Genomic DNA, 25,084 nt, shown 5'->3' with positions numbered 1-25,084 from the left:
TAGCCTTTGCAACCATATACTGAATAAAGAAGATCATCCTTAGCTATGTGAGTAGACCTCCATCTATTGAAGGCCTGAACAGAACAAAAAGGTGGAGGAAAAAGTGAATTTACTTCTGTTTGAACTGTGGCATCCATCTCCTTCTACCCATAGACAATTATGGTCCTGGTTCTCAGGCCTTTGGACTAAGATTGAGAACAACACCATCAGTTTTCTTGGTTCTTAAGTTTCTGAACTTGGACTGAGTGATACCACCAGTTTTCCTGCTTCTCAGCTTATACATGGAAGACCATGGGATTTCTTGGCTCTATAGTGATTCATAATTATTTGAGCTAGATCTCATAATAAATCTGTCTCTTACTAAGTCAATAGGTAGATAGATCCTGCTGAGTAAGTTTCTCTGAAAAACCTTAATATACTGGTTGGATAGGGTTTGAAGAAGTGGTGATAATGCACATATATAAAATATTTCAGTTGAAGTAGATGCCACTAATCTTCTGACACCAATTTGAGCTGAACAGTTACCTTTCATATGCACTCTTAAACTATTTGAATCAAATGTACCTACATTTTTTATTAAAATTAAATTCACACTACAACATAGATGTATCAAATTAGATGTATAAGAGTAAAATATCCATTTTAAGTACATAATTACCCTATGAGTCTCATGCACATTAAATTGAATACCATTAAGTTTGAGAGGTCAGAGAATGCAGGAAAAGTTGGGATAATGAGTCTACCAAAATTGTGAATTTGAGGGATCTTGACTCTCTTAATTCAAGAGTTTGAATTTTATTATTTAGGTAAAAGTTTACAGCAGAAAGCATTAAAGAGCATTGAATGCCTTGTATGGAGTTTTCCTACTGACAAGTAAAATCCACAAAATGATATAACTCTTCTCTGGCACTAAAGAATATAAGCAGATAGCTGTGATCTTTGAGAGAAGAGGGAGGAACACAGTGAGTTCCACAGTGTGCTGTGATTGTTTTGGCTTTCCAACTGAAGTACTTTCCTAACACGTAAGTTCAGGGGGAAGGGCAGTCTTGCTGAGTTAACAGTGGAGATCATATTTCTGATATGTAATTTTCTGTGCAAGGTAACTGAGAAGAAGGTGCACAGAAAAAGAATTGTAGAATTGTCACGGAGAGTCACCATAGGTCTTTGAGTTTGGGCTGCATCAGCACAGAGACTCTCAGGTCTAGAAGAGATCATCTAGTTTATGGCTCCAAGGTGAATGCTAATGATGCTGGAGATCATAAAAACAGACTTTGGAGTTTCAACTCGTCAAAATAGAGACTTCATCAAGTTATTTGGGTATTCCAATGAAATACTGCAAAGACATGTATTAGAGGAAAGACCATGCCCAGAACTGAGGACTCTATCTGGGAATAAGAAATATGATAAGGGACTAAATTCAAAACTGAAATAAATTATTTTCTTTTTTTTTAATTTAATTTATTTTTTTTATTGGTGCACTGTATTCATACATCATAGTAGGATACATACTTTTGTAGACATACATGCACACTTTTCCCAGTCAGCCCCCACCCAATCCCCACCCCATTCTCTCCCTATCCCTCCCTCCCATGCTTGGCTTAGTAGTTGACATCTAGTATTATGGCAATTTATCTAAAATTAAAAATGATAATCTCACATAACAGTTTCATTTGTCTGATACCAAGATTTTGATGACTTAAAGATAACATTTCAATATTTCTTTTTGCTTTCTTTCTTATCAGAGAATATTTTTTTCTATTTTTTTTAGGTGAAACTATCATATATTTATATATTTATTTTTCAGAAAAAAATCTATCCTAATATGGAATATGGACTCTAGGTACCCAAAACGATCTTGAAAAAGAACAAAGCTAGAAGATATATATTTTCTGATTTCAAACCATATAAAGCTACAATAATTGAAAGAGTGTAGTACTATTCTAAAGGCAGATATATAAACCATTGGAGTTAAATACAAGCCTAGAGCTAAATTCTTCCCTATATTGTCAAGTTATTTTTGACAAGGTTTCCACGAACATTTGGTGGTGGAAATAAAAATCTTTTAACTAAATATTGTTAAAAATAATAATTACATGGAAAAGAATACAATTGGACCCTTACCTAATCCCATATACAGATATTAACTCAAAATAGATAATAGACCTAAATATAAATCTTAAGACTATAAACTTTTAGGAGAAAATCTGGGTCATTAAACCTCACAACATTGAAATTGGCAGTGATTTCTTGGTTATGATTTCAATGGCACAGGCAACAGAGGAGTATACAAACTCCCTAAAAAAAAAAAAAAATTTGTATATCCAAAGACAATGTAAACAGAGTTAACAGTTACTAATAGAATGGGATAAAATATTTCCAAATGCTATATCTGAAGGTATATTAATATTCCAACTAGAAATCCTAAAAATTAACAACAATAAAGGCAAACAATACCCTTTAGAGATAGGTAAAAGACTAACATAAATAATGAATCTCCACAGATAACCAATCTTAGTTGTCTGTTGGATGGAAACTCTTGTTTCTCTGGTTCTGGTGAGTGTTACCTATTTCTTCTTTGTAGTTAATCTCTTTGAGTATTTTCTCTAGTGCTGGTTTTGAAGACATAAATTCCTTCAGTTTCTGTTTGTCATGGAAGCTTCTTATTTCTCCATCTAATTTGATAGAAAGTTTTGCTGGGTAGGAAATTTTTGGCTGGAAGTTGTTTTCTTTCAGAATTGGGAATATGTTACTCCAAGCCCTTCTGGCTCTCATAACTTGGTTTGGGAAGTCTGGAGTGATTCTATTTGGTTTTCCTCTGAATGTCACTTGACCCTTTGCTTTTGTTGCCTTTAAGATTCTCTGCTTGGCTTCCACATTGGTCATTTTGACAATTATGTGGCGTGGGGATCCTCTTCTCTGATCCTGTCTAAAGGGAGTTCTATAAGTTTCCTGGACCTTTGTATCAACCTCTTGCTCTATGTTTGGAAAATTTTCTGCTATTACTTCCTTGAAGAGATTGTTGATCCCTTTGGTTTCACTTTCTTTTCCCTCCTCTATTCCAATAATTCTTAGGTTAGCTCTCTTAAAATGGGCCCATATTTCTTCAATATCAGATTCCTGCTGTCAGATATTTTTTTCTAGATTAGAAACTATGAGTTCATTTTTGGATTGCTCATCTTCTAAGAGCGAGATTCTGTTCTCCATGTGTTCTAATCGGTTGTTTGTGCTTTGAATTGAGGACTTTACTTCATTAATTGCATCCTTTATCTCTTTTTGGCTCTCTCTGAGTTCTTTTCGAAGCACCTCTATTATTTCTACAGTTATTTTCCTGATTTGATCTTCTAGAAATCTCTGATTTTCTGTTTTATCGGGTTCTGATGTTGTGGGGTTGTGGGCATTAATTGCTCCAGTATTATTCCTCTTTCCCATGATTTCGGATGTTTGTGCCTTCTCTGGGTTCTTCCCTTGGGTCACTATGACTTCCCTTAAGGTGTTCTGGATCTCGAGTCAGTAGTATCTCAGACCCCACTACTCCTTTACTGGGTTTTATCACAGAGTCTCCGACCCAGAGAGTCGATAGAGGCTGCTTTAGACTGTGGGGGGTGCCAGGTTGCACGTTCTCCTATGGTGTGATATCTTGGCCACCGCCCCTCCCCCACTGGGTCAAGTCCCAGGGATTCCTCCTCTGTGGCCCGCAATTTGACTCACTGTTCTTGAGTACGCAGATGTAGCTGTACTGGCCTCGCTGAATTCACTGCTGCTGCCGCCAGTAGCAATATGGCGCCGCTGCTACGCCCTCGGCTGTGGGGCTGGCGTTTTTCTTCTTGATTTTGATTTCTACTCTGAATCCCTGCAGCGTGTGCTGAGCTCGGCCACTGGGAGCTGTAGATGCTCTCTGCGCGGAGAAATCTCGCCTAGCTGTTCCGCAGTGGCTCACCTCGGCTTGCTGTGGCCGTCTGGTGAATTCGCCGCTGCTGCCTGCAGTATGGCGCGGCTGCCGCGTCTGCCGCGTCCTCGGGCGCGAGGCCGGTGTATCTCCTCTGTGGCTCTGTTCTCAGTCCGCTTTCTCTCTGGAGCCTGGTGATTTTTTGTTTCACTGGTGATGGTGTTTTCTGGCTATGAAAGGCGCTGATTTTGTGGTAATGGAGATTTGTTGTTAGCGGGGCTCTTAAGCCCCGCTTTTCTCGGTCGCCATCTTCCCGGAAGTCAAAATTATTTTCAATAAAAACATCAAGTCAAGAGTGACTAGATAAAATATACCCCTGAAAATGCAACTGCATACTAAAAACAAAGTAAACCAAATAAAATAAATAATGATAGCATGATGAATATTAGCTAGCACACACATGCAGTACATATATCTAAGCACACAATAAAAACTAATAGATAAAATAGAAACTTTTGATCTGGATCAAGATACAAAGCATTCAACAAAAATAAACACTGAGTTTTTAAAACCATGTGTTGAAAAGCACAACAAGATAGCTAATGTAGACATTAGTAATACTTTCATAAAACTTAAAGGAAAATGTGGAGATGGAAGAAAAGTAGAAGAAATGGACCTTAAGAGGGCATGAGGGAACTTTTGGACATAGTGAAAAATATTTCATTTTATGATTATATGATGATTATATGATTATACATATATTCAAAAGCTATACACTATACACTTAGAATTTTGAATTGTTTTGTGTATATTCTATACCTCTGTAAACATCAACCCTATTTTTTAAAAAATCCATAAAAAACAAAACAAGACAAAAAGTATTAGGCTTTACCACCCACATGGCATTAAAAACACCAAGTATCTGCTCTCTTCTTACTAAAGAGAACAGAGGTAATGCCATTGGTTAAAAAAAAAAAAAAAACCCAATGAGAAATCAGGCCTAGCATGTCTGAGTACAGTTACGTAATTAAAAGAACTATTGATGTTGCCATAAAAAGGAGAGTTTTTGTTGTGAGAATCAAAATATTTGTTTTAAATTTTATGAACAAAGTTTAATTGCAATATTTTTTAAATCTAGAGAAATATGTATAAATATTTTCTCTGTAAACATGTAAAAAATTCAGATAAAGAAAGGTAAAATAGGCTCTTTCTGGTAAAAGATAGAAACTCTTTCAGATTATAGAAGAATACAGAAATTAGATTAAGAATGCATGATTCTGGAGTGACTCCTATAGGCCATATCAATACAACAAATAATAGACAATACAGTTGAGACAATTGGACAAATTTTCATTTGGTCTGCCAAATATAGTACCATATATATGTTAAATTTTCTGATTTTATACATTAGAGTTATGTAAGTGATTTTCCTTGTTTTTAGGAAGTAAAGATTGAAACAGTAACAGGGCATTTTGTCTTCAATTTACTTTCAAATACCTCAGAAAACAAATAGAAAAACATTGTAAATGAGACAAAGTATAAACGATTAGCAAATATTGATAAAATGTATATAGCAGTTTCCTGCAGCATTCGTGCTTTTAAGTTTAAAATATTAAAATAAAATTTTATTAGATATTTATGGGAGAAACTACCTGGAGTCCAAATGAATTGTATAGTTATCACAGTAGTTTAGTCAAAGTATAATTAGAACTACATTTAATGCACTGGTAGTATATTTTATATTGGTTTTATGTTTAAAACAGAATGGTAATGTTAATTTGTTTCTGTGTGTAGTAAGAAATAAGCAGAGTGATCGGACATTCCATTATGGCCTTTTAAGAATTTTTTGTCTATTTTTTTTCCTAAGACTAAATTCATTTAAACTTGTTATGACAAAGTTATAGCCCATGTTCCCTTCTACAAAATATAAGAAAACATAAGAAATAGAGCAAAGGGTACTCTAAAAATGGAAATTTAGTTTTGATAAACAGAGGCAAAAGATATATAGTCTCTAAAGATGGTAGCACTAACTCATTCAGAACCCATTTTTGTGTTGGTGTCATGCTAAATCTTAGCCAAATGAACTAATACAGAAAGAATCTCCCAGATAGTCAGACTCAAAATTCATGGCTTCACCTGCTGCCGTGGCCATCCATCAGTAGCTTCTTATTTCATGGGAGCTCTTTTATTTTCAACTCCTGCCATTCAGCAGAAAAGCCAGCACCAGAAATTATTTCCTGCACACTGAACACACCCTCCACTTGAATGTAGCAGAATGATTAGCAGGTATTAAAGACAATTTAGCATTTAACTGTGGCATTCTCCCAGATGGAATAAAAATTGACTAGGCATTGATTGAGTATGAAAAGAGACCAGCTTTTGAGTATTCACAATGTGAATCACAGGACTATGTGAACTGGAATCAAGAAAAAATGCGATCCTCTTCTTTCACAATGATAGTCTCAAGAGGTTGGGGCAGAATGGTGTGTCAAGGATTTCTTATCCAAGCAAAAATCTGGGCCTCTTTTCACACCTGTACACACAAAACTGAAACAAAATCCCATTACAAAATCATATTAAAATGAGAAAAAACAAAATAGGCAATATAAGACACTGGGAGTTATGTCAACTGTGTTAGATATTAATATTATTCTGATATTAACTAGACATCTAACTTTAATCTTCAATTTTTTATCTGAAAATAAACTCTAATATACATCTCACAAATTTATTTTTATAGCTGAAGAAATAATGTACGTTAAGTGTAGCATCTAGCTCATAAGTTCAGAGCATAGAGAACCTGTTACTAAGATTAGAGAATGAACAATTTATATTATATAATTTATATACTATATAAAATCATATTTTTGAAAATCTTGAGGATTAATTCCAAGACCATATATTTCAGTTTTCCAATCCAAATTTTTGTTTATTCTTTGCTCTGATTGAGATTTAATTGAAATCAAAGCCCAAGGTAAAGAAAGAAGCAACTGAAACAAAGGTAGAAAAAAAAACCATAAGAAATCTATACAGATATTTTATGAAGAAAAAATTTAGTGAAGAAATGATGCTTTAATCATCCTCAAATAAAACCTCATTTTATAGAAGCAGTTTGGTGTCCTGGTAAGAAACTCTGGCAAGAACTAAACAGCTTGATCTTACATCCTGGCTAACACTGACCAACCATGTAACTTTTATGATAGTAATTGTATTCACTAGTGAGGTCCTTATTTATATGAATTGAACATAGAAAACCGTAAAAATAATATGTGCCTGTTCTATAGAAGATAGTTGCTCAATAAAGAGAAAGAAGTCCATTTCAGTAATTTAAAATCTCTTATCCCTCTGAAAGTTTTCCATGATTACTTATTTGTACTTTCCACAAAAGGAAATCTAAAGATACCTTATCAAAATGGCCATTCTACCAAAATGCAATCCTTATCAAAATACCAATGTCATTTTTTTGCAGACCTAAAAAAAAAAATCAGCCTTATACTTAATATAGAAAACCAAAAGACCCAGAATAGCCAAAGCAATGCTCAGCAATAAGAACTGTGCAGGAAGTATCACAATATCTGACTTCAAATTATATTACAGAACTATAGTAATAAAAACATCAAGCTATTGACACAAAAACAGACACATACACCAGTGAAACAAAATCGAAGGTACAGGAACAAATTGACTTAGAGCCAATTGATTTTTGACAAACATGCCGAAAACATATGTTGGAGAAAAAAAGAAAATACAGCTTTTTCAACAAATGGTGTTGGGAAAACTGGTTATATATCTCTAGAAAAATAGAATTAAATTCCAACCTCCAACTCTGAACAACTGAAGATGGATCAAAGATCTGGAAATTAGACCAGAGACTTAAAATTACTAGAAGAAAGTCGAGTGTGGTGGTGCATGCTTATAATCCCAGCATTTGGGAGGCAGAGACAGGAGGATCAAGGTTCAAGAATAGTCTCAGCTACTTAGTGAGGCCCTTTGCAACTTAAAGAGATCCTGTTTCAAAATAAAGAATAAAAAATAGGACTGGGAGTATAGCTCAAAGGTAGAATGCCCCTGGATTTCATAGCCAAAAGAAAAAAGAATACTAGAAGGGGACACAAGTTCAACACTCTAACATTATTGAGAAACTTTCTCAATAACACCTCCAAAGCTCAGAATATTAAACCAAGAATTAATATAATGTGATGGCATTAAACTAAAAGATTTCTAGTCATCAAAGGAAACCATTAGCAATCTAAAAGGTTAACCTACAGAATATGAGATATTTTCCAGCTACCCCTTTGATAGAGGACTAATATTTAGAATATAGAAAGTACTTAAAAGACTTACCTCTAAAAAAAAAATCCCAATCAAGAAATGAGTAATTGAACTAAACAGAAATTTCACAAAAGAAATACTAGTGACAATAAATATTTGAAAAAATGTCCAACATCATTAGCAATCGGGGAGATGCAAATCAAAACTACACTGGGAGGCCAGGCGTGGTGGCACACACTTGTAATCCCAGCATTTGGGAGGCTGAGACCAGAGGATCACAGTTTGTGGACAGCCTCAGCTACTTGGTGAGGCCCTTCACAACTCAGTGAGACCCTGTTTCAAAAATTAAGAGACTGAGAAATAGGGCTGAGGGTGTAGCTTGGAGGAATAATGTCCCCGGGTTCCATCCCCAGTACTGCAACAACAACAACAGAAAACTACACTGGGATTCCATTTAATCCCAATTATAATGGAAATCATTAAGAAGTTAGACAACAATAACTGCTGGAGAGAATGTGGAAAAATAGGAACTCTTCTATACTATTGGTGGGATTTTAAATGAGTGTCGTTGCTATGGAGATCAGTAGGGCAGTTCTTCATAAAACTGGAAATGGATTCATTATATGATATAACTGTACCACTCTTGAATATCTTTCCAAAGGGACTGAAGTGTTAATATTATAGTAATGTATGCAGATGAATGTCTATAGTTGCACAATTCATAATAGCCAAATTATGGAACCAACATAGGGTCCGTAAACAAATGAATCAGAAAGTTATGAGACACACAATGGAATTCTACTTAGCAATAAGAAAAAACAAAACTATGTCATTTTCAGGAAAATGGAGGGACCTGGTGAACATTATGTTAAATGAGATTAACCTGTCACAGAAAATGAAGGGTCATATGTTCTCTTGGATAAGCTAGAGAATAATCAGGATACAAAAGAGACTTTAGATAATGAAGGAAAAATTACGGTGGATTGAGGCAGATGGCCTTGGAGAGGGGGGGAGAGGAAGAATTAATGAAGGAAACAGTTCCATTGAAATTATGTATATGTGTGACAATACCAATGTTAATCTCATTACCTGTATGGAGAAGTAGGGTGATGTGGGGAGGGAGCTGGAGGGAACTCATCAAGTGCTGTGTGTAAGTATGTCAATATCAGTGTGAGCTACATTATGATGTGAGACCATAAGACCATAATGTACCAATAAACGTTTAAAATTTAAAAAATTAAAATACATACCATCCTTGATTCTTATTCAGTACTTATGGGAATTAAAATATCATACCTTGTAAACTGCCAAGTGCAATGCTGTAAATCCATTTCTTGTGAGTCGAGATGGGCGAAGTCCTTTCAACATGAGAGTTCGAATATGTGACTTGTTCCCTTAAGAAGAAAAATAAAGACCAAATTATAGCAGTGAACTAATTAACTTTAAAATCTCTCTTTGACTTAATGATAGAAATTGCATACCAATGTATGAAAATATCAGGCTCTTATTCATAGCCACTTAAAAAGTTACCTATTAATTGACAGATTTATTTAAAAGTGAATATTTCTACTACACTTAAAGAAATTTATAGGAATACTGTGCATCTTGATACATACATCTTACATTTTTTCAGTGCCCTCATCATCAGATGGGTTTATTTTATTTTATTTTTTATATTTTTGGTGGTACTGGGGGTGGAACCCAGAGGCTTTCTACCTCCGGGCTATACTCCCAGACCTTTTTTTAAAATATATTTTATTTGGAAACAGGGTCTCACTAAGTTGCTGAGAGCCTCACTCAATAGCTGAGGCTGGCTTCGAACCTGTGCGATCCTCCTGTCTCAGCCTCCCAAGCACGGGGATTACAAGCGTGCGCCACCACACCCAGCATCAGATGGGTTTAAAGCATAAAATCACGAATGAATTTATTTTAATAAATAGTGAAAAATCTTGCATAAAAACGTAGAGAATTTCTGAAAATATCTTTAGGAGTGGAGCTTATTTATATAAAAAATATAGAGGGTATAACCAAGGTTTGGTAGGCATGCTTAACTTAAGTAGAATCTGTGTAGTTTTTTGGGGAGGAATAGTTGAGGGATATACATGATTAGAGTTGATACTTATACATTACTATTCTATTAAGAACAAATCTGAGTTCAATGAATTTTGTTTGCATTAACAAAATAAATAGTAACTATTAAATTGTCAATGCAATAAGCTTATTCACTGATGACTAGATGTCAGGCATAATTTGAAGTATTTGGGATTCAGTAATAAAAATATAAAGAAAATATAAGCTCAATTAAACTCTTAGTTATCACTTGAATCAGTCTTTACTTTGTGTGCGTGGCACTGTGCATTGAATCCTGGAAGTTCTACTTCAGAGTCATCCCTTCGACGACAGTTTATTTTGAAACTGGGTCTCAATTCCTGGGATTATAGATGCATGTGGCCACAGCCAGCCTAATCTTCACTTTTATATTTTTATCTTTGGCAATTATTTCCATGTACTTTTGCTGCCTATCGTTAAGCAACTACTTGATAATATTTTGGAGAATACTTTAAGGACTTCTGAACTTAACCTTGTCTCTGATTGGCATGCCCAATATTTAAAAAGGGTTTCTGACTTCCAGACAAACTAAGTGACTTACTTGGTTTATTGTAGTAGCACAATGAAGCTTAAATTCAGAACTAAATCAATTGGAATGTCTGCCTGGTAGTTAGTGCTTCAACTGAAGGCTGTAAATAGAATTTTCTTGTAGACAATTAGATAGCTCAAATTTCTAATCATATGTACACATAACCAGTTAAAAAGGATCAAGTTTCAAGTACTCACCTCCACAAATGCAACATAAATGCAGTAGAGACAGCCCATTTTCAGTGCGGTAATTTAAATTGACTTTACTAAAGGCTTCGTCAGAGCTGGGGGGAAAAAACACAGATTATCACAAAATTCAAACTATAAAAGACAATTCTGTTACTATAAAGTCAGAACTTTTTATAAATGTTTTTGTATTTAAAGAATTGTGAAATATGATATATATATATATATATATATATATAAAATTAAAATTGAGAGCTAATGATAAAAAATCAAGATACTGAGCTGAAAGACTCCCATGCACAATTCTGTTTCTGCGTATAATTTGAACTTTTTAGGTAATCTTGAGAAATAAAAATTGTGTACATGTAGATAATGTGAACATCTGAAAGTAATCTTGCACACTCAAAATTTCTCATTATATTTGTGGTAAAATTAGGGAAAGCTCAAAAGAAATTTTAAAAAGGAAGGAAGGGAAAAGTAGTACTTTACTTTTGATAAGATATTGGAGAAGGAATATATAATTAAAATGTATAACAACTTGTGCCTGGAGCAAAAGGTTTTTTTTTTTTTTTTTTTTTTTTTGTACTCAGATTTGGAAAAGGTACTGTGATACACAGTCCCGCCTAAAGAGATAATGAATTCCTTTCCTTTGTCCACACAAAGACCACTGCCCCAGGGAGGTCCTAGAGAGCCACAGGTAGCCTTTCAAAAGGAATGTAAAGATAAAACTATTGCCCTCTTGAGGTCATTGGTACTCCCAGGACATTTTCAGAAGAAATGAGATCATATCCTCGGCCTTCCGGGTCAATTTCAAGCAGCCTCCTACTTACTTAAATCAGCAGTAGCTTTAGAGACATGGATAGTCTTTGGTGAGGGAGCCAAAAATTCATATCATTTGTAAAGTACTTACAGTTGAAAGGTACTATAAATTCAGAACATTATCATCAAGGCACCCAGCTAAGAACATCAAAAGCTATTGGAATTTTAAAATAGAAAGAGAAAATGTGCTATTCTTCAGGGTGCTGCTAAAAAGAGAAAACCTCTAAATCTAGGGGCATTGAAGGGCCTCAGCAAAATGCTTTATTAGCAATGGCAGGTGCAGTGGTTTGTTTTCATAGTCACAGAATATCCCACCTACCCTTCTTGCTTCCCATGTTCAACTTCTGAGCAGCAAAGTCCATAGACTTGTTTACTACTTTGAGAGACACTACAAATGCATTCAGTTCACCGAGGCCTGTGGCTGTCACTTCAAATAGTACAGGAAGTCTACAGAACTGAACTCTGGTTTTCAAGGTAGGCAGACTGAATTTTTCTTTAAACATTTCTGGGAAAGAGAAAATGTTCATAAATACCAAGGGAAAGGAAACTGGCAACTGAGGATGTTGTTGAATAAAGATTTAGAAACTATGAGCTGCTTTGCCATTTCTTCTTTGGTCCTTCTAGAATCCATTAAATGAACTACACACTAAGATCACAAAATGAAAGTAAAGTGTTGAGATGGGAAAGGGGAGGTTGTTCTTAATGTAAAGAACTATACTATCTCCAGCCTAAGAGCAAAACAGGGAAGGATAGATTTTTATTTTTTCAGCTAAGCATAATGAACTGGCAAATATTGAAAGAAGGAAAGTTTGGGGTCTCCTTTGTAGAAAAATAAAATTCTTTAAAAATTAGTTTTTCAATATGTATCTCCCATATTATATTGCAATACCTGCTATGTTTCGGTATTTTCAAAATGGAATCATTTTAATGGTATAGGTAATTTTAAAAGTAAAGTTCTCATAGTTATATTGGACTTAAATCCAATTTATATCCTATTTTAATTTTGCCCTCCCTCCCCCCAATCTGCATGTTATTTAGCCTCTTAAGGCCTCTATTCTTGAATTAGAAAATGAGTAAAATTATATGTAATGGCATTGTGTTATTGTGAGGAATAAATGAGGTTGTTACTACAGTGCCTGGCACAAGATCTGTGACTATAAATGATTACTGTATTGTTATTACTAACAACTTTACTGTGGGTGTTAAGCTTTCTTTATGAATGATAAATCTTGGGAGAATTTTAACAAAATTTTTCACATAAAATTTACTTTTCTTGACCTTCCACATTTTACAACTTGTAAAATTTCCTGAGTTTTACAATCAGTTCTATAGATACAAATGTTCAGTGCTCATGGTGACTTTCAATCTGCTGAAAACTGTCTGAACTTGGCTTTACATTTTTTTTTTTCAGCACTGGGGAATTGAACCTAGGGTCATTACACCTCCAAGCTATTTTTTTTATTCTTTATTTTGAAACAGGGTCTCACTGAGTTACTAAGGGCCTCACTAAGTAGAGGCTGAGGCTGTTCTCAAATCATGATCCTCCTGTCTTCAGCCTCCCAAATGCTGGGATTACAAGGGTATGCCATCACACCCAGCTTACATTAAAAAAAAAAAAAATAGCCACTGAGTTTACTATGGTTATACCTAGCAACTGTCAGTAATTCAGGAGCAACTACTGGGAACACAGTATTATAATACAAGTCCAGAGGCATTATTAAAATATAAAACTTTTTGCAGCTCTGTGAATAATTAAAGAAAAAAAATCCAGAGGTGGTAGGGGGTGAAGGTGAGAGGTTGAAATGAAAATCATCTTGAGGGTATACTCAAGTGATTTCTTATTCCATGACCTAACTTTTTGTGTGTGTGTGGAACTGGGATGGAACCCAGGGGCTTTCTACCTACAGGCTATACTCCCAGACTTATTTTATATTTTATTTGGAAACAGGGTCTCACTAAGTTGCTGAGAGCCTCACTAAGTAGCTGAGGCTGGCTTCGACCCTGTGTGATCCTTCTGTCTCAGCCCCCCAAGCGCAGGGATTACAAGCGTGTGCCGCCAAACCCGGCCATGACCTAACTTTGATGATTCATTTTATAAATGTGAAACATCACCTACTGAATCCTTTTAAGTGGCATTCTTAGTTCTAATCTCAGGTTATTTTCAACACTCATTGATACAAATCATGCACCTATCTATGTACATTCTGGAGAATAGACGTGCTAGAATGATCCTGCCACTATTTGTAGCATTAGTCATGTTCTCTAATGACCCAATCAGATTTGTAGAAAAACAAAGGGGAAAAAAGGTAAACGCTGAATAAACAGAAAATGCAAAATGCCAAAGTCCATCTTTATTATTTAAAATATAAATAAATAGCCGGGCGTGGTGGCACACGCTTGTAATCCCGCGCTTGGGAGGCAAAGACAGGAGGATCGTGCAGGTTCGAAGCCAGCCACGCGCGCTGGTTTAGGAGACCCTGTTTCCAAATAAAAATGTAAAAATAGGTCTGGGAGTGTAGCCCGGAGGTAGAAGGGCTTCCAGGAACCCCAGTACTACACAATAATAATAATAATAATAATAATAATAATAATAATAATATAAAAAATAAAATATAAAATATAAAATATAAATAAATGAACACTTATTATATCCAACAATAAAATTGAAGGCAAGACATTTATTCAGCAATTATTCTAGGAAATAATTCACTAATTAATAAAAATATTAATATTTTTTAGTATTATTTACTTCCTGGGTTAGAGATGTGGCTTAGTAGTGGAGCTTTTGCCTAACATGTGCAATGTTCAGTGTTGATCCCCATTAACACACACACTTACTTTCTAAATTTTAATCATAATTCTCATTCTCCAATAACTTCTAGTCAAATGTTTCTGTTTTAATACAGGTGATTAAAATATTAAAGATTTTAAAGCTATCATTCCATGGAAAGAAATTTTATTTTCTCTTCTTTGCCTCCTCTAAAGTAGTTGTATTTGTCAAATATACTGCCAATTGAACTTATATATTTTAATACTCTAGGTTCAACTTATATTTTAATTTCTCCTTATATTTTTCATCACCTGTTAAGTCATACACTAACAACTTATCTTACTGAGTTCATAGTGCTTACTGGGGCATGTATAAAATTCCTAATTAAAATAAAGTCACTATTATGAATATATTTTTAATAGTAAATTCTGTCTTTAATGATTAAAAATGGTACTTTTGTACCTGAAGGTTACTTTCTTTCTTGTAGCATAATGAACTCTTTTTTTCTGGTCTCTATCTTTTACCCATGGAAATATGCAGTTTTGTGATCCAATTAAACTTATTTCTCATGACCTCATCCTTTCAAGAAGACATCTGACATGACCACAAGTGTGAGCTTATTAAAATGTAATATTTGAACAGTTGGTCAAAAATAACACATTTTTGTACAAAATATTCAGAGAGGTATATATTTATTAAAATTAACTCGCTGGCTGAAAGAGAAAAGCCAAGAAGGTAGAAAGTAAAGATTTGTTATGCATATTCTAGTTTCCCAAATTGATCATTTAAGTTTTAAATGATGGTTTTATAGTTCTTTGTAGACTTTCTCAGTGAAGCAATAGGAACAGAAAAAATTAACAATAAGATCTCTTCCTAATACATAGCCCCCAAGAAATAGCCAAAAATATATTTGTTAAATATCTCCCAGATCACATCTGCAAATTTACAATGTGAAATATATGTATATATTGTTTTTATTAATTTATTTAATAAATAATGATTGAGTTATAGAGGCAAAAATTGAGGCAAAAATTTGCTAACTATTTTGAAATCTGGATAATGAAGTGTTTCATAAGGTTTTTGTGAAGATTATATTGGTTGGGCCTTGTGAAACTTTCATAAATATTAGCTGCTACAAATATAAATGTATTATATTATTGATATAAATTATCTTCACTTTTTATTGCTCTCTTGCATTTGAGAAAAAGGATGGGAAAGGAATGATGGAAGCAGCAGGGGAAGAAAAGAAGGAACAGAAGGAGGGCAAAATGAGTAAGATGAGAGCCAGTAAGATGAAAGGATAGAGATGAGGGAGAGAAAGAAGAGAGAAAAGGAGGTAGATATCAAGTAGGCTTCAGTTAATGTGAATTTTGTTTAATGACTTTTTTGCTGACGATGCCTTTTGCTTTGATATGTTGTGTTGTTAATTAGTACAATACACTAGCCAAACATGTCAAATAATATATTCATTATATTTTAATTACAAGCTGCTATTTGCCCCCTTATATCATACTAAGTTCCTTCATTTAAAAAAAATCTGCTCTTCTTAAATAAGATCAGCATGCAATATTTTTAAAGCAATTTATTTTGTGATAGCTAAATTGTGTTAGCTAAATTGTTCTGAAAGAGATCCTTAGAACATGTTTCCTTTGGAGAATGAGTATGGTGTAATGTAGTTGGGCCCAGAAGAAGCTTACAAAGAGAAAATAAATAGGAAGGTACTTGTCAGAAAGTCTCCTTTTTTTCTCACTCTCTTGATTTTTCATATCCTTTAAATATTAAGATTGCTTTCTCATGAAATAGAATATTTTTGTGTACAACTAATAAACTTAATCAATTTCAAAGGGGGATATTATTATCATTGACCAAAGCATATCTATTCAATGGTAAACAGATTAAAATTGAGAAAAATAGATGGCTCTTAGATTATGTTGATAAATTGTGGTAATGAAAAATCATAACTCCTCTTAAACCTCCTTGTACAGTATCAAATTTCTAATTAAAGATTAAGCAGGAAAAGAATAGGCTTAACAATGAAGTTGGCAAAGATATTTCTAAAGTTTATTATGACTTAAAATATATTGAAACAATATAATTTAACTGAAAGCCACTTAAAAGTAACATATGAAGACCATGTAAATGGTAATATAAAAATATGGAAAAGCTAACAGGTATCACCTGTGGTGACTTTTTAAAAGCCTATTTTTCTATCACCCTTAGGGAAAGTTCTAATTTTTGCATATGTTTTGGCATGTAGAAAAAATTGTGGAGTAATGGGAAAGTTAAAATTATTAAAGAAAATGATGACCTTTTTCTGTTTCCCCCTTCTAGGAAGAATCACCCCAAATCATGAAGATTATATGTTTTAAAATAAAAAAAATATATGTGAAACTCCAACTCAACTTTAGAGCTGTCTCTCTATATAAAATGGCAAGATCAATACCTACTTTAAAAGATTTTTACATAAACAATAATGACTGACTTTATTTTTATCTTTTTATTTTTTGGGTGGTACTTAGGGTAGAACCCAGAGGCTTTCTACCTTCGGGCTATACTCCTAGACCTATTTTATATTTTATTTGGAAACAGGGTCTCACTAAGTTGCTGAGAGCCTCACTCAATAGCTGAGGCTGGCTTTGAACCTGCATGATCCTCCTGTCTCAGCCTCCCAAGCGCGGGGATTACAAACATGCGCCACCACACACGGCTTAATAACTGACTTTAAATGAATATTTTCAAGTGCTTACCATGTTCAAATACCATGTACTCTTTTTTTTTCAGAACTGGGGATTGAACCCTGGAGCATTCTACTTTTGGGCTACACCCCCAGACTTTTTTTAAATCTTTATTTTGAAACAGGGTCTTACTAAGTTGCAGAGGGCCTAAGTAGCTGAGGCTGGCCGTGAACCTGTGATCATCCTATCTCAGCCTCCCTTGTACTGGGATTACAAGTGTGTGCCACCATGCCTGGATAGATATCATGTACTTCACATGTATGCTAGTAGGATTATATGAATTTATGTTAATGTACATAAAAACTACTCAATCATATGTCTCATATATGATAAACATGAAATTATTTGTTTTCCTTTCAAGTGCTATATAGTTATTACAAATAAATACAAATATAAATAATGCTAAACAAGACAAAAAAGCATACTTAGTGAACACATACAGGTTTTAACAGACAGATCTATAAAGGGATAAAGCCAAGATCATGTAGTAAGTGCTATTATATTGATAAACCTAAGAGGCAGCAGAGAGGTGGAAGTAATGAGATAATTGTACTCTAACATATACTTTATTTTTCCTTCCCATTCTGCTTCTTCTTTTTATCACTCTGTATCTCCCCTTTATTACTTCAAAACATGTCCAAAGTTATGAGTGAATGCAACTTTAAAGTAGAAGATGAAAGAATATTTCATTTCCACTCTCCTTTTCCACATCAAGCTCCCATTCCAAGGTGCTATAAATTGGCATAAGCAAGATAGTTATGTAGCTCTTTTTGTCTGAATTAAGGTTAGTACTATATTGTTCTTTATTATATTGTGGGTAAAATCTATTCCAGAAGATTATGTATTTGAGCTGACAGAGCAAGGTGCATTATGTACTAGAAAAACTCCTTTAGGGGATGAAATTAACACCTACAGAGGATATCATAAATTTGTCACCAATTCAACATGAGAACAAACAAGCTTAGATTTATATTAGAGATCTTCTACCAATAACTCCGGTGTTCAATGGAACTCTTTGGAAATTGTACACAATTTTCTTGCTAATTACATTTTTAGAAAAAGGCTGATGCTAGGTAGCATAACATAGGAGTTTGTCATCGAAATACTATTTGTGTTACATAAGTCAAGACTCAGGAGGAGATATAGAAATTCTAATATTTGTCACATAGTTATAGTCAAATGTGATTTTATACAATAATAAGTTTAATTTTCTCAACTAGCCATAAAATTTTAGTGGATTAGTCAGTGACTAAGAAGATTTATAATCTCAGCACTCAATTATTTTCTTGTCTTGTCATCCATAAACTTATTCCAAAGAAAAAAAATTCTCTGAACAATGCCCTAGAAACAACTGAGTTTCTTTCCAGATGATGCCACCTTTATTGATGGAGCCAGATGAAGCACAGTACTTCATTTTTGTTTGTTTATTTATTTATTTTTTGCACTCCTCACTCTGAGACAATACCAGTTCCTTATTTTCTGTTACTGTGTCCCTCATCTATTAACCAACATTACCTCAGACAAAGAGTTCTCATTGCAACTTGGAGGATATATTTCTGGAAATGTGTTTTTTTAAGTGTGAGCAGAAGTATTAGTTATATACATTTGTGAAATTACCAATGCCAATTTCAATATCATGTATGGGAAAAGGGAGGGAGTGGGAGAAGAAGCAGGAGGAAGCTCACCAATTGCAATGTGTATGTATGTCACCCTCACCCTGAATTACATTATGATGTGAGACTATGATGCACCAATAAAAGTTATAAAAGTAGAAAAGAAGTATAATTTTCACCACGTATAAGTATTACCTGAGGAGCATGTTAAACAATTAGGTTCACAGAAGTCATGGCCCCAGATTCTGATTCATTTGATGAGATGGAGTCTATAATTCTAGCAAACATTTCATGCTACTTTAACATGTTTCTTGGCTCTTAAGAAACATGACTCTAGAGTATGTGTGATTCTCTCCTCAGTGTCATTGGGTCACTTCTAATACTTTATTTCTGTTGATTCCTTCATGGCTTCAGTACCAACAAACCAGTCTTCCACTGTACAAAATGTGGTGGTGTTATTCTCGGGAAATTTGACATCCATTTGAATGAATCTTTGAATACTATAAATATGAAATTCTTTAAATTCCAATGAAAAGCTTTAAAAGGTATATTTCAGATTTTGGTATCATCCTTAGTTGTTAAACCTTTTATATTTTTAATTTAAAAAATATCCTCTTATTCTAACCTTTTTCACTTTTTTTTAAATACACTATTTGTTCCAGGCATGATGGCATACATGCTTTGGAGGCTGAGCTAGAACTGCAAATTCAAGGCCAACCTCAGCAGCTTAGTGAGACCCTTTTTCAAAATAAAAAATAGTAAGTAACAAAAAGGGCTGGGTTGCTGATTGGAAGCAGAATGCTCCTGGGGTCAATCCTCAATTCACCAATAAAAAAATGAAAATAATAAACTACTTGTTACTCTCACTTCATAATAAAGTCCTCTTCATGCTTTCCTATTGGCCAATAGATCATGATAATAGAAACCTCCTGTTATTCAATTTCTACTATTATTTATCATTATTCTACTATCATTTAACATTTATTTTATGTGACTTTTTCATATTTCCTGTGAGTTAGATATCATTCATTTCATTTTACAAATATAAATGAGACTCAAGGAGATTAAGAAATATATTGAAGGATATATAGCTTATAGAGAATAATCTAGATTTAAAACTACATTTGAATGACTCCAAACCCTCATACTGATTGGCAGAGCTTTCTTACTCAACTTAGATAATTTAGTTAACACATTACTTTTTCTCACCTTTCCTAGACTTTCTATAGCATTCATTCATTCTTCCTAGAAACCTTTAATTAACCATGCCTTTTATCTCTCTCTAATGCTTTAATTAACCATGGCTTTTATCTCTAATGCTTTTTTTTTAACCTGCACATTATATAGCAAGTAAATAACTGGTGAGTAGAACCTATAAAGAAATTTTACAACTTATCAGTCAAGATATCCCAATTTTAAAAAACACAAAAATTCAAGTGAAGTTTTCCTTGAAGAATATTTCAAATACACATTAAAATACATTCCTACGCATTCGTATAAAAATAAAAATTATATCTGTAAAATATACACTGCAGCATCATTCATAACAAAGTGAAAATAATTGAATCTTCAAGTGATTAATACATTTTAAAAAACTGTATATTTGTATAGCTGAATATTATAAAAGTATAAGTAACAGTTATAGTTATTTTATTTTTGTACTCTTACTGGTGCATTGCAGATAATGTGACTCACAGTGGTAGTGACGTACATGCACACAGCATTTGGTGAGCTTCTCCCGGGCTCCCTCCCCACTCGCTCCCCTTTCCCATACATGGTACTGAAATAGGCATTAGTGTTCTCACATATGTACATAAAATCAGTGGAAGTGCTTCCTCCTTTAATTCTTCCACCACCCTCCCTTAAATCACTCCCTTTGTTCCAGTGAGGGTTCTTGAGGATCTAAAGTTTCTCCTGGATCTAGATTACTCTCTAACTTCTTTATATGAGAGAAAACATTTGACCTTTCACTTTCTGTGACTGGCTAATCTCACTTAACCGAACGTTCTCCAGGTCCATCCATTCAAAATCAACAAATAAACAAGCACCTGGTCTTCTTTTTGTATTTGATCTTGTTTTTTCTTCAATTTAGTACTTGCTAAAAATCTGTTTCCTGTAAAAGTTATTTATTTATGTGAGCCTCCTCCCAACCTAATTGCAAATACCTGGAGCAAGAAGCAGAATATAATAAGAGATATCTCTCTGAAGTTGGGCAGATCTTACAAATCACATTCCAGCATTTCCTGTCCATATGACCTTGACAAAAAACAATGGATATGTTGTATCTACATTTTTATACACCAAAATCAATTATTATCCAAATACATAGGATTATGGTGAGGTTTAAATACTGTCTTATGTATAATATTTCTATAAATAATACCTTTAACAAAGCTAGTACTCAACAAATTCTGGACTGCAAGCTCTCTGACACTGGTCTCTGCCTGTTAGCTCCAATATTAATCAGCAAAAATCACACAATCATTTCATTTTTTGTGGGAATATCAGAAAAGTCAGCTATAGCAGGAGCTGTTAAAACAACAAGGGGTTGATTTGAAATGAGAAAAAACCCTCTACCTGAAGTACATTGTCAAACCTAATCCTTAACAGGATATGCCTGGTTTAAACTAGGCTTAACATATTTGCACAATACTTCCTAAATTGTAAAATGATAAATATATGAGAATTTGACTTTACAAAGTTGAGGAAAATGTCTTCAATTTGATCCCATTTATTTAGCATATTTATTTTGGTCAATAAAAGGTAGAGAGGTTATGATTAAGTTCTACATTCATATCGCTTTTCTAACAAAATAAATATAGTATACCAGAGTTACAATCATATCTCTAAAGGAATTTCAAATGTTCTCCTGTACCTCAACACCATGTGATACTGCTTGTAAAAGTGGTATCCTAAAGGTGTCTCATCACAAATGGCAGTGTTGAGTTCATCATTTTTAGACAGAAAGAAACAACTATTTCCCAAACCATAAGTTGAATGAATATTTATGAATTCTTTATTTCTTCTATTAACAAACTTCACATAAACTACAGGATTCATGGATAGTTTTATTTGCTAGATATGTGAGATTTATATACCTACTATATCTGAAATTTCTTTTGAAAATACATCATTTAGTCATTGTAATACACTTGTCTTCTAAGTAAACTAGACATCATGCCATGAATATATTATATGAACAATATATTAGGAAAAATATAATATATCTAGAAAAGCACATGTCTAACTGGCCTATGTCTAACTTTCCCTCAGTCAGGCAGGTAAACTATACCACATGCATCTAGTTTCTCAATGTCAGATTCAATCTTCACAGATATATATATATATATATATATATATATATATATATATACACACACACACACACACACACACACACACACACACACATTACTTTATTTTTTTTTTATTTTTATTTTTTGGTGGTACTGGGGTTCCTGGAAGCCCTCCTTCCTCCGGGCTACACTCCCAGACCTATTTTATATTTTTGAAACAGGGTCTCTTACGCCAGCACGGCTGGCTTCGAACCTGCGCGATCCTCCTGTCTCCGCCTCCCAAGCGCGGGGATTACAAGCGTGCGCCACCACGCCCGGCCACACATTACTTTAAATGCAAGTAACAGCTTGCATTAAAAGGCCAGCCCTTTGGTTCCATTCTTTTTAAAATATTAGTGATAATATATATATGTATATGTATATATATATATGTATATATGTATATATATATGATAATATATATACATACATATATATATGAATAAATATATGTAAGGATATATATTTATATTTATATTTATCCTGACCCACTTTTCTGAACATTTTGTGTCATACAAGGTTGTGACACTATCCCAGATTATTTTTCTCTTGTTACGGGACAAAATTCATTGAAAGCCTGAAGCCATTCTTTCATGTTGCTATATAATTATTCAGGTACAAAATTATACGCATTTCAATGTCAAGAGAACAGAGGTGTTTTTAAAATTAGATTTACCCTACTAGTCTAAAGAGAACAATGTTGCCAATATTCTAGACCATTTGCGAAGAACAGTCTTGCTGCTTGCTGCTGGCATGGATTAGGAGAATGATATAGTCCCAGAGAAGATTATTCAGATCAGTAACAGCTTGCATTAAAAGGCCAGCCCTTAGTTTCCATTCTTTTTAAAACATTAGTGATAAGAGAATACAAATTGTATTTTAAGGAGGTCAGACATTTGTACCTTTAGAAGTATATGAGTGGTCAAAAAGGTATACTCTGACATTTTAAGGCTTTGAATATGACTGGCAATATCTAAGGCTTTATGCATACATTCTCTCTCTCTCTCTCTCTCTCTCTCTCTCTCTCTCTCTCTCTCTCTCTCTCTCTATCACACACACACACACACACACACACACACACACACACACATCCCATCAAGAAACAAAATCTGTAATAAAGATACTTATATAAAGAAATAATAACTCTGAAAACTTTACCCAAATATATGCCTGAGTTCTGTGAATTCTTTGTCCTTGATCTGCAGGTCATCTTCTAATCTTTCTATTATAATAACATAAGATTCACTGACTTTCTTCTTCCATTCATCTAGCAAAGAAAAACAAATGGGATTGATTCATGATTGTTTTGTGTAAAATGCAGACACAAATCATAACATACAAGTAATCAAAACTCTACTTTTAATTCTGGATTCTACAATACTTAATTTAAATTACTGATTGTGAGTTTAAAGTGTAAATGTTTATATTTAAATGCAATCATAATGAATTGTAGTAATTTAGAACCCATTTGATATTGGATAATATATTTACATAGAAGAATGTATGTGACTTATTTTATTTGATATTTGATTTTATTGCATTTTAATTATAGCAATCTCTAGTTGCTAGATAGAACATTTAGGTTTTAAATACTAAAAAGTTAAGATACAATTCTAATATATATCCAACAATATTCTAATTTTTTCTATAACAATGTACTAAAAAAGTAAAATAAACAAAAATTTTGTTTTTTGTAAAGATCTTTCAGAGAAAAATAATGAGGTCAGATAATGTTCCCAACACTTTCACATAGTGCATTGTAATATATTCTGAATACAAATTAACATATTTCAACTAGGTATTAGTTAATTGTAATTATAATTGAACTATGTTACATTTAAGCAAGTAGAAATAATTACCAGTACAAGTTTGAGTTGGTCTTGATTTATAATTTCCCATTTGTTAGAAGTTGTTTCTTTTCTTCAATGCAGTTCTTCAGGTTTCAAGATTCCAAGTTCAAGTGCAGCGACAGTCCAGTTGAAAAATACTTTGATAGTCTGGCTAAAAATAAGCCAACTGCCAAATGGAATGTCATATACAATGACAAAGAACAAAATAGTGTGTGCTTTCAAGGGTGAAATCATAACGGGAGCTAATCAGTCTGTTTAAAAGAACTGTATAAAAAATAAGTAGCAAATGTTTCAATAGGATTATTTGTTTTCATCAACTGATAACTTACCCATACATACTAAAATGGATCATTTGTTTAATAGATTAATCTAGAAAATGTTTTAATGCCCTATAAGCCTTGCTAAAAAAAAATTGAAACTACCTAGATCTTCTTTCAAAATCATTTTTTTTTCTCATTGGCCAAAATAATAGCAGTTGGAAAAAGATTGCCTGGTGATAAACTATGTCTATATAAATAAAAGTGGAAACCTACACACTATGGCATACAGTTAATAGAAATGAATATAAGTTTTGCCTGTATAAAAGCTACAAAATATTTCAGGAAGAAATTCTCAGTATAGACCATGAGTAATTTGTATTCATTGATTATTCTGACTATAAGAATCATAGAAAAAAACCCTAAGACTGTGTACAAATAGCAATGTACAAAACAGTAAGAGTAAAGATACAAAGCTTGGTTACTCACCCACCATATGTCAGACACTAGTCTAAGAGTTTTATACCCATTTTGTCTTTGTTACCTCATATAATCCTGTAAGGCAGACATTATTCACATAGCATAGATGTGAAAATCCAGAGTTTCTAGTATGTGGAAGAATCTGAAATAAGTTCTGGGACTATTGACTTTTCATTGAAACTAGATATTACTCATATGTCTCTTATATTCCTCTTTTAGCCATCTTTCTTTTTATTTTGTGGGA

The 25,084-nt window shown here is 33.5% G+C and overlaps 1 protein-coding gene across 1 annotated transcript in view; it reads right to left on the bottom strand.

The window, feature by feature from the left end:
* LOC308259630 (serine/threonine-protein kinase TNNI3K) overlaps positions 1 to 24,152 on the bottom strand; it is a gene marked incomplete at both ends in the record, with an annotated part of 287,025 nt that extends 262,873 nt beyond the window's left edge. Inside the window, 4 exons of the mRNA XM_080690775.1 lie at positions 9,455 to 9,552; positions 10,994 to 11,079; positions 23,412 to 23,520; positions 24,113 to 24,152. Of these exons, the coding sequence (XP_080546901.1) occupies positions 9,455 to 9,552; positions 10,994 to 11,079; positions 23,412 to 23,520; positions 24,113 to 24,152 (333 nt within the window). The remainder of the gene's footprint in view (positions 1 to 9,454; positions 9,553 to 10,993; positions 11,080 to 23,411; positions 23,521 to 24,112) is intronic.
* Positions 24,153 to 25,084: the final 932 nt, after the last annotated feature.

This window comes from Muscardinus avellanarius (assembly GCF_963383645.1).
Source record: "Muscardinus avellanarius genome assembly, chromosome: 3".
Lineage (NCBI taxonomy): Eukaryota > Metazoa > Chordata > Mammalia > Rodentia > Gliridae > Muscardinus > Muscardinus avellanarius.
This window is presented reverse-complemented; position numbering and strand designations above follow the sequence as displayed.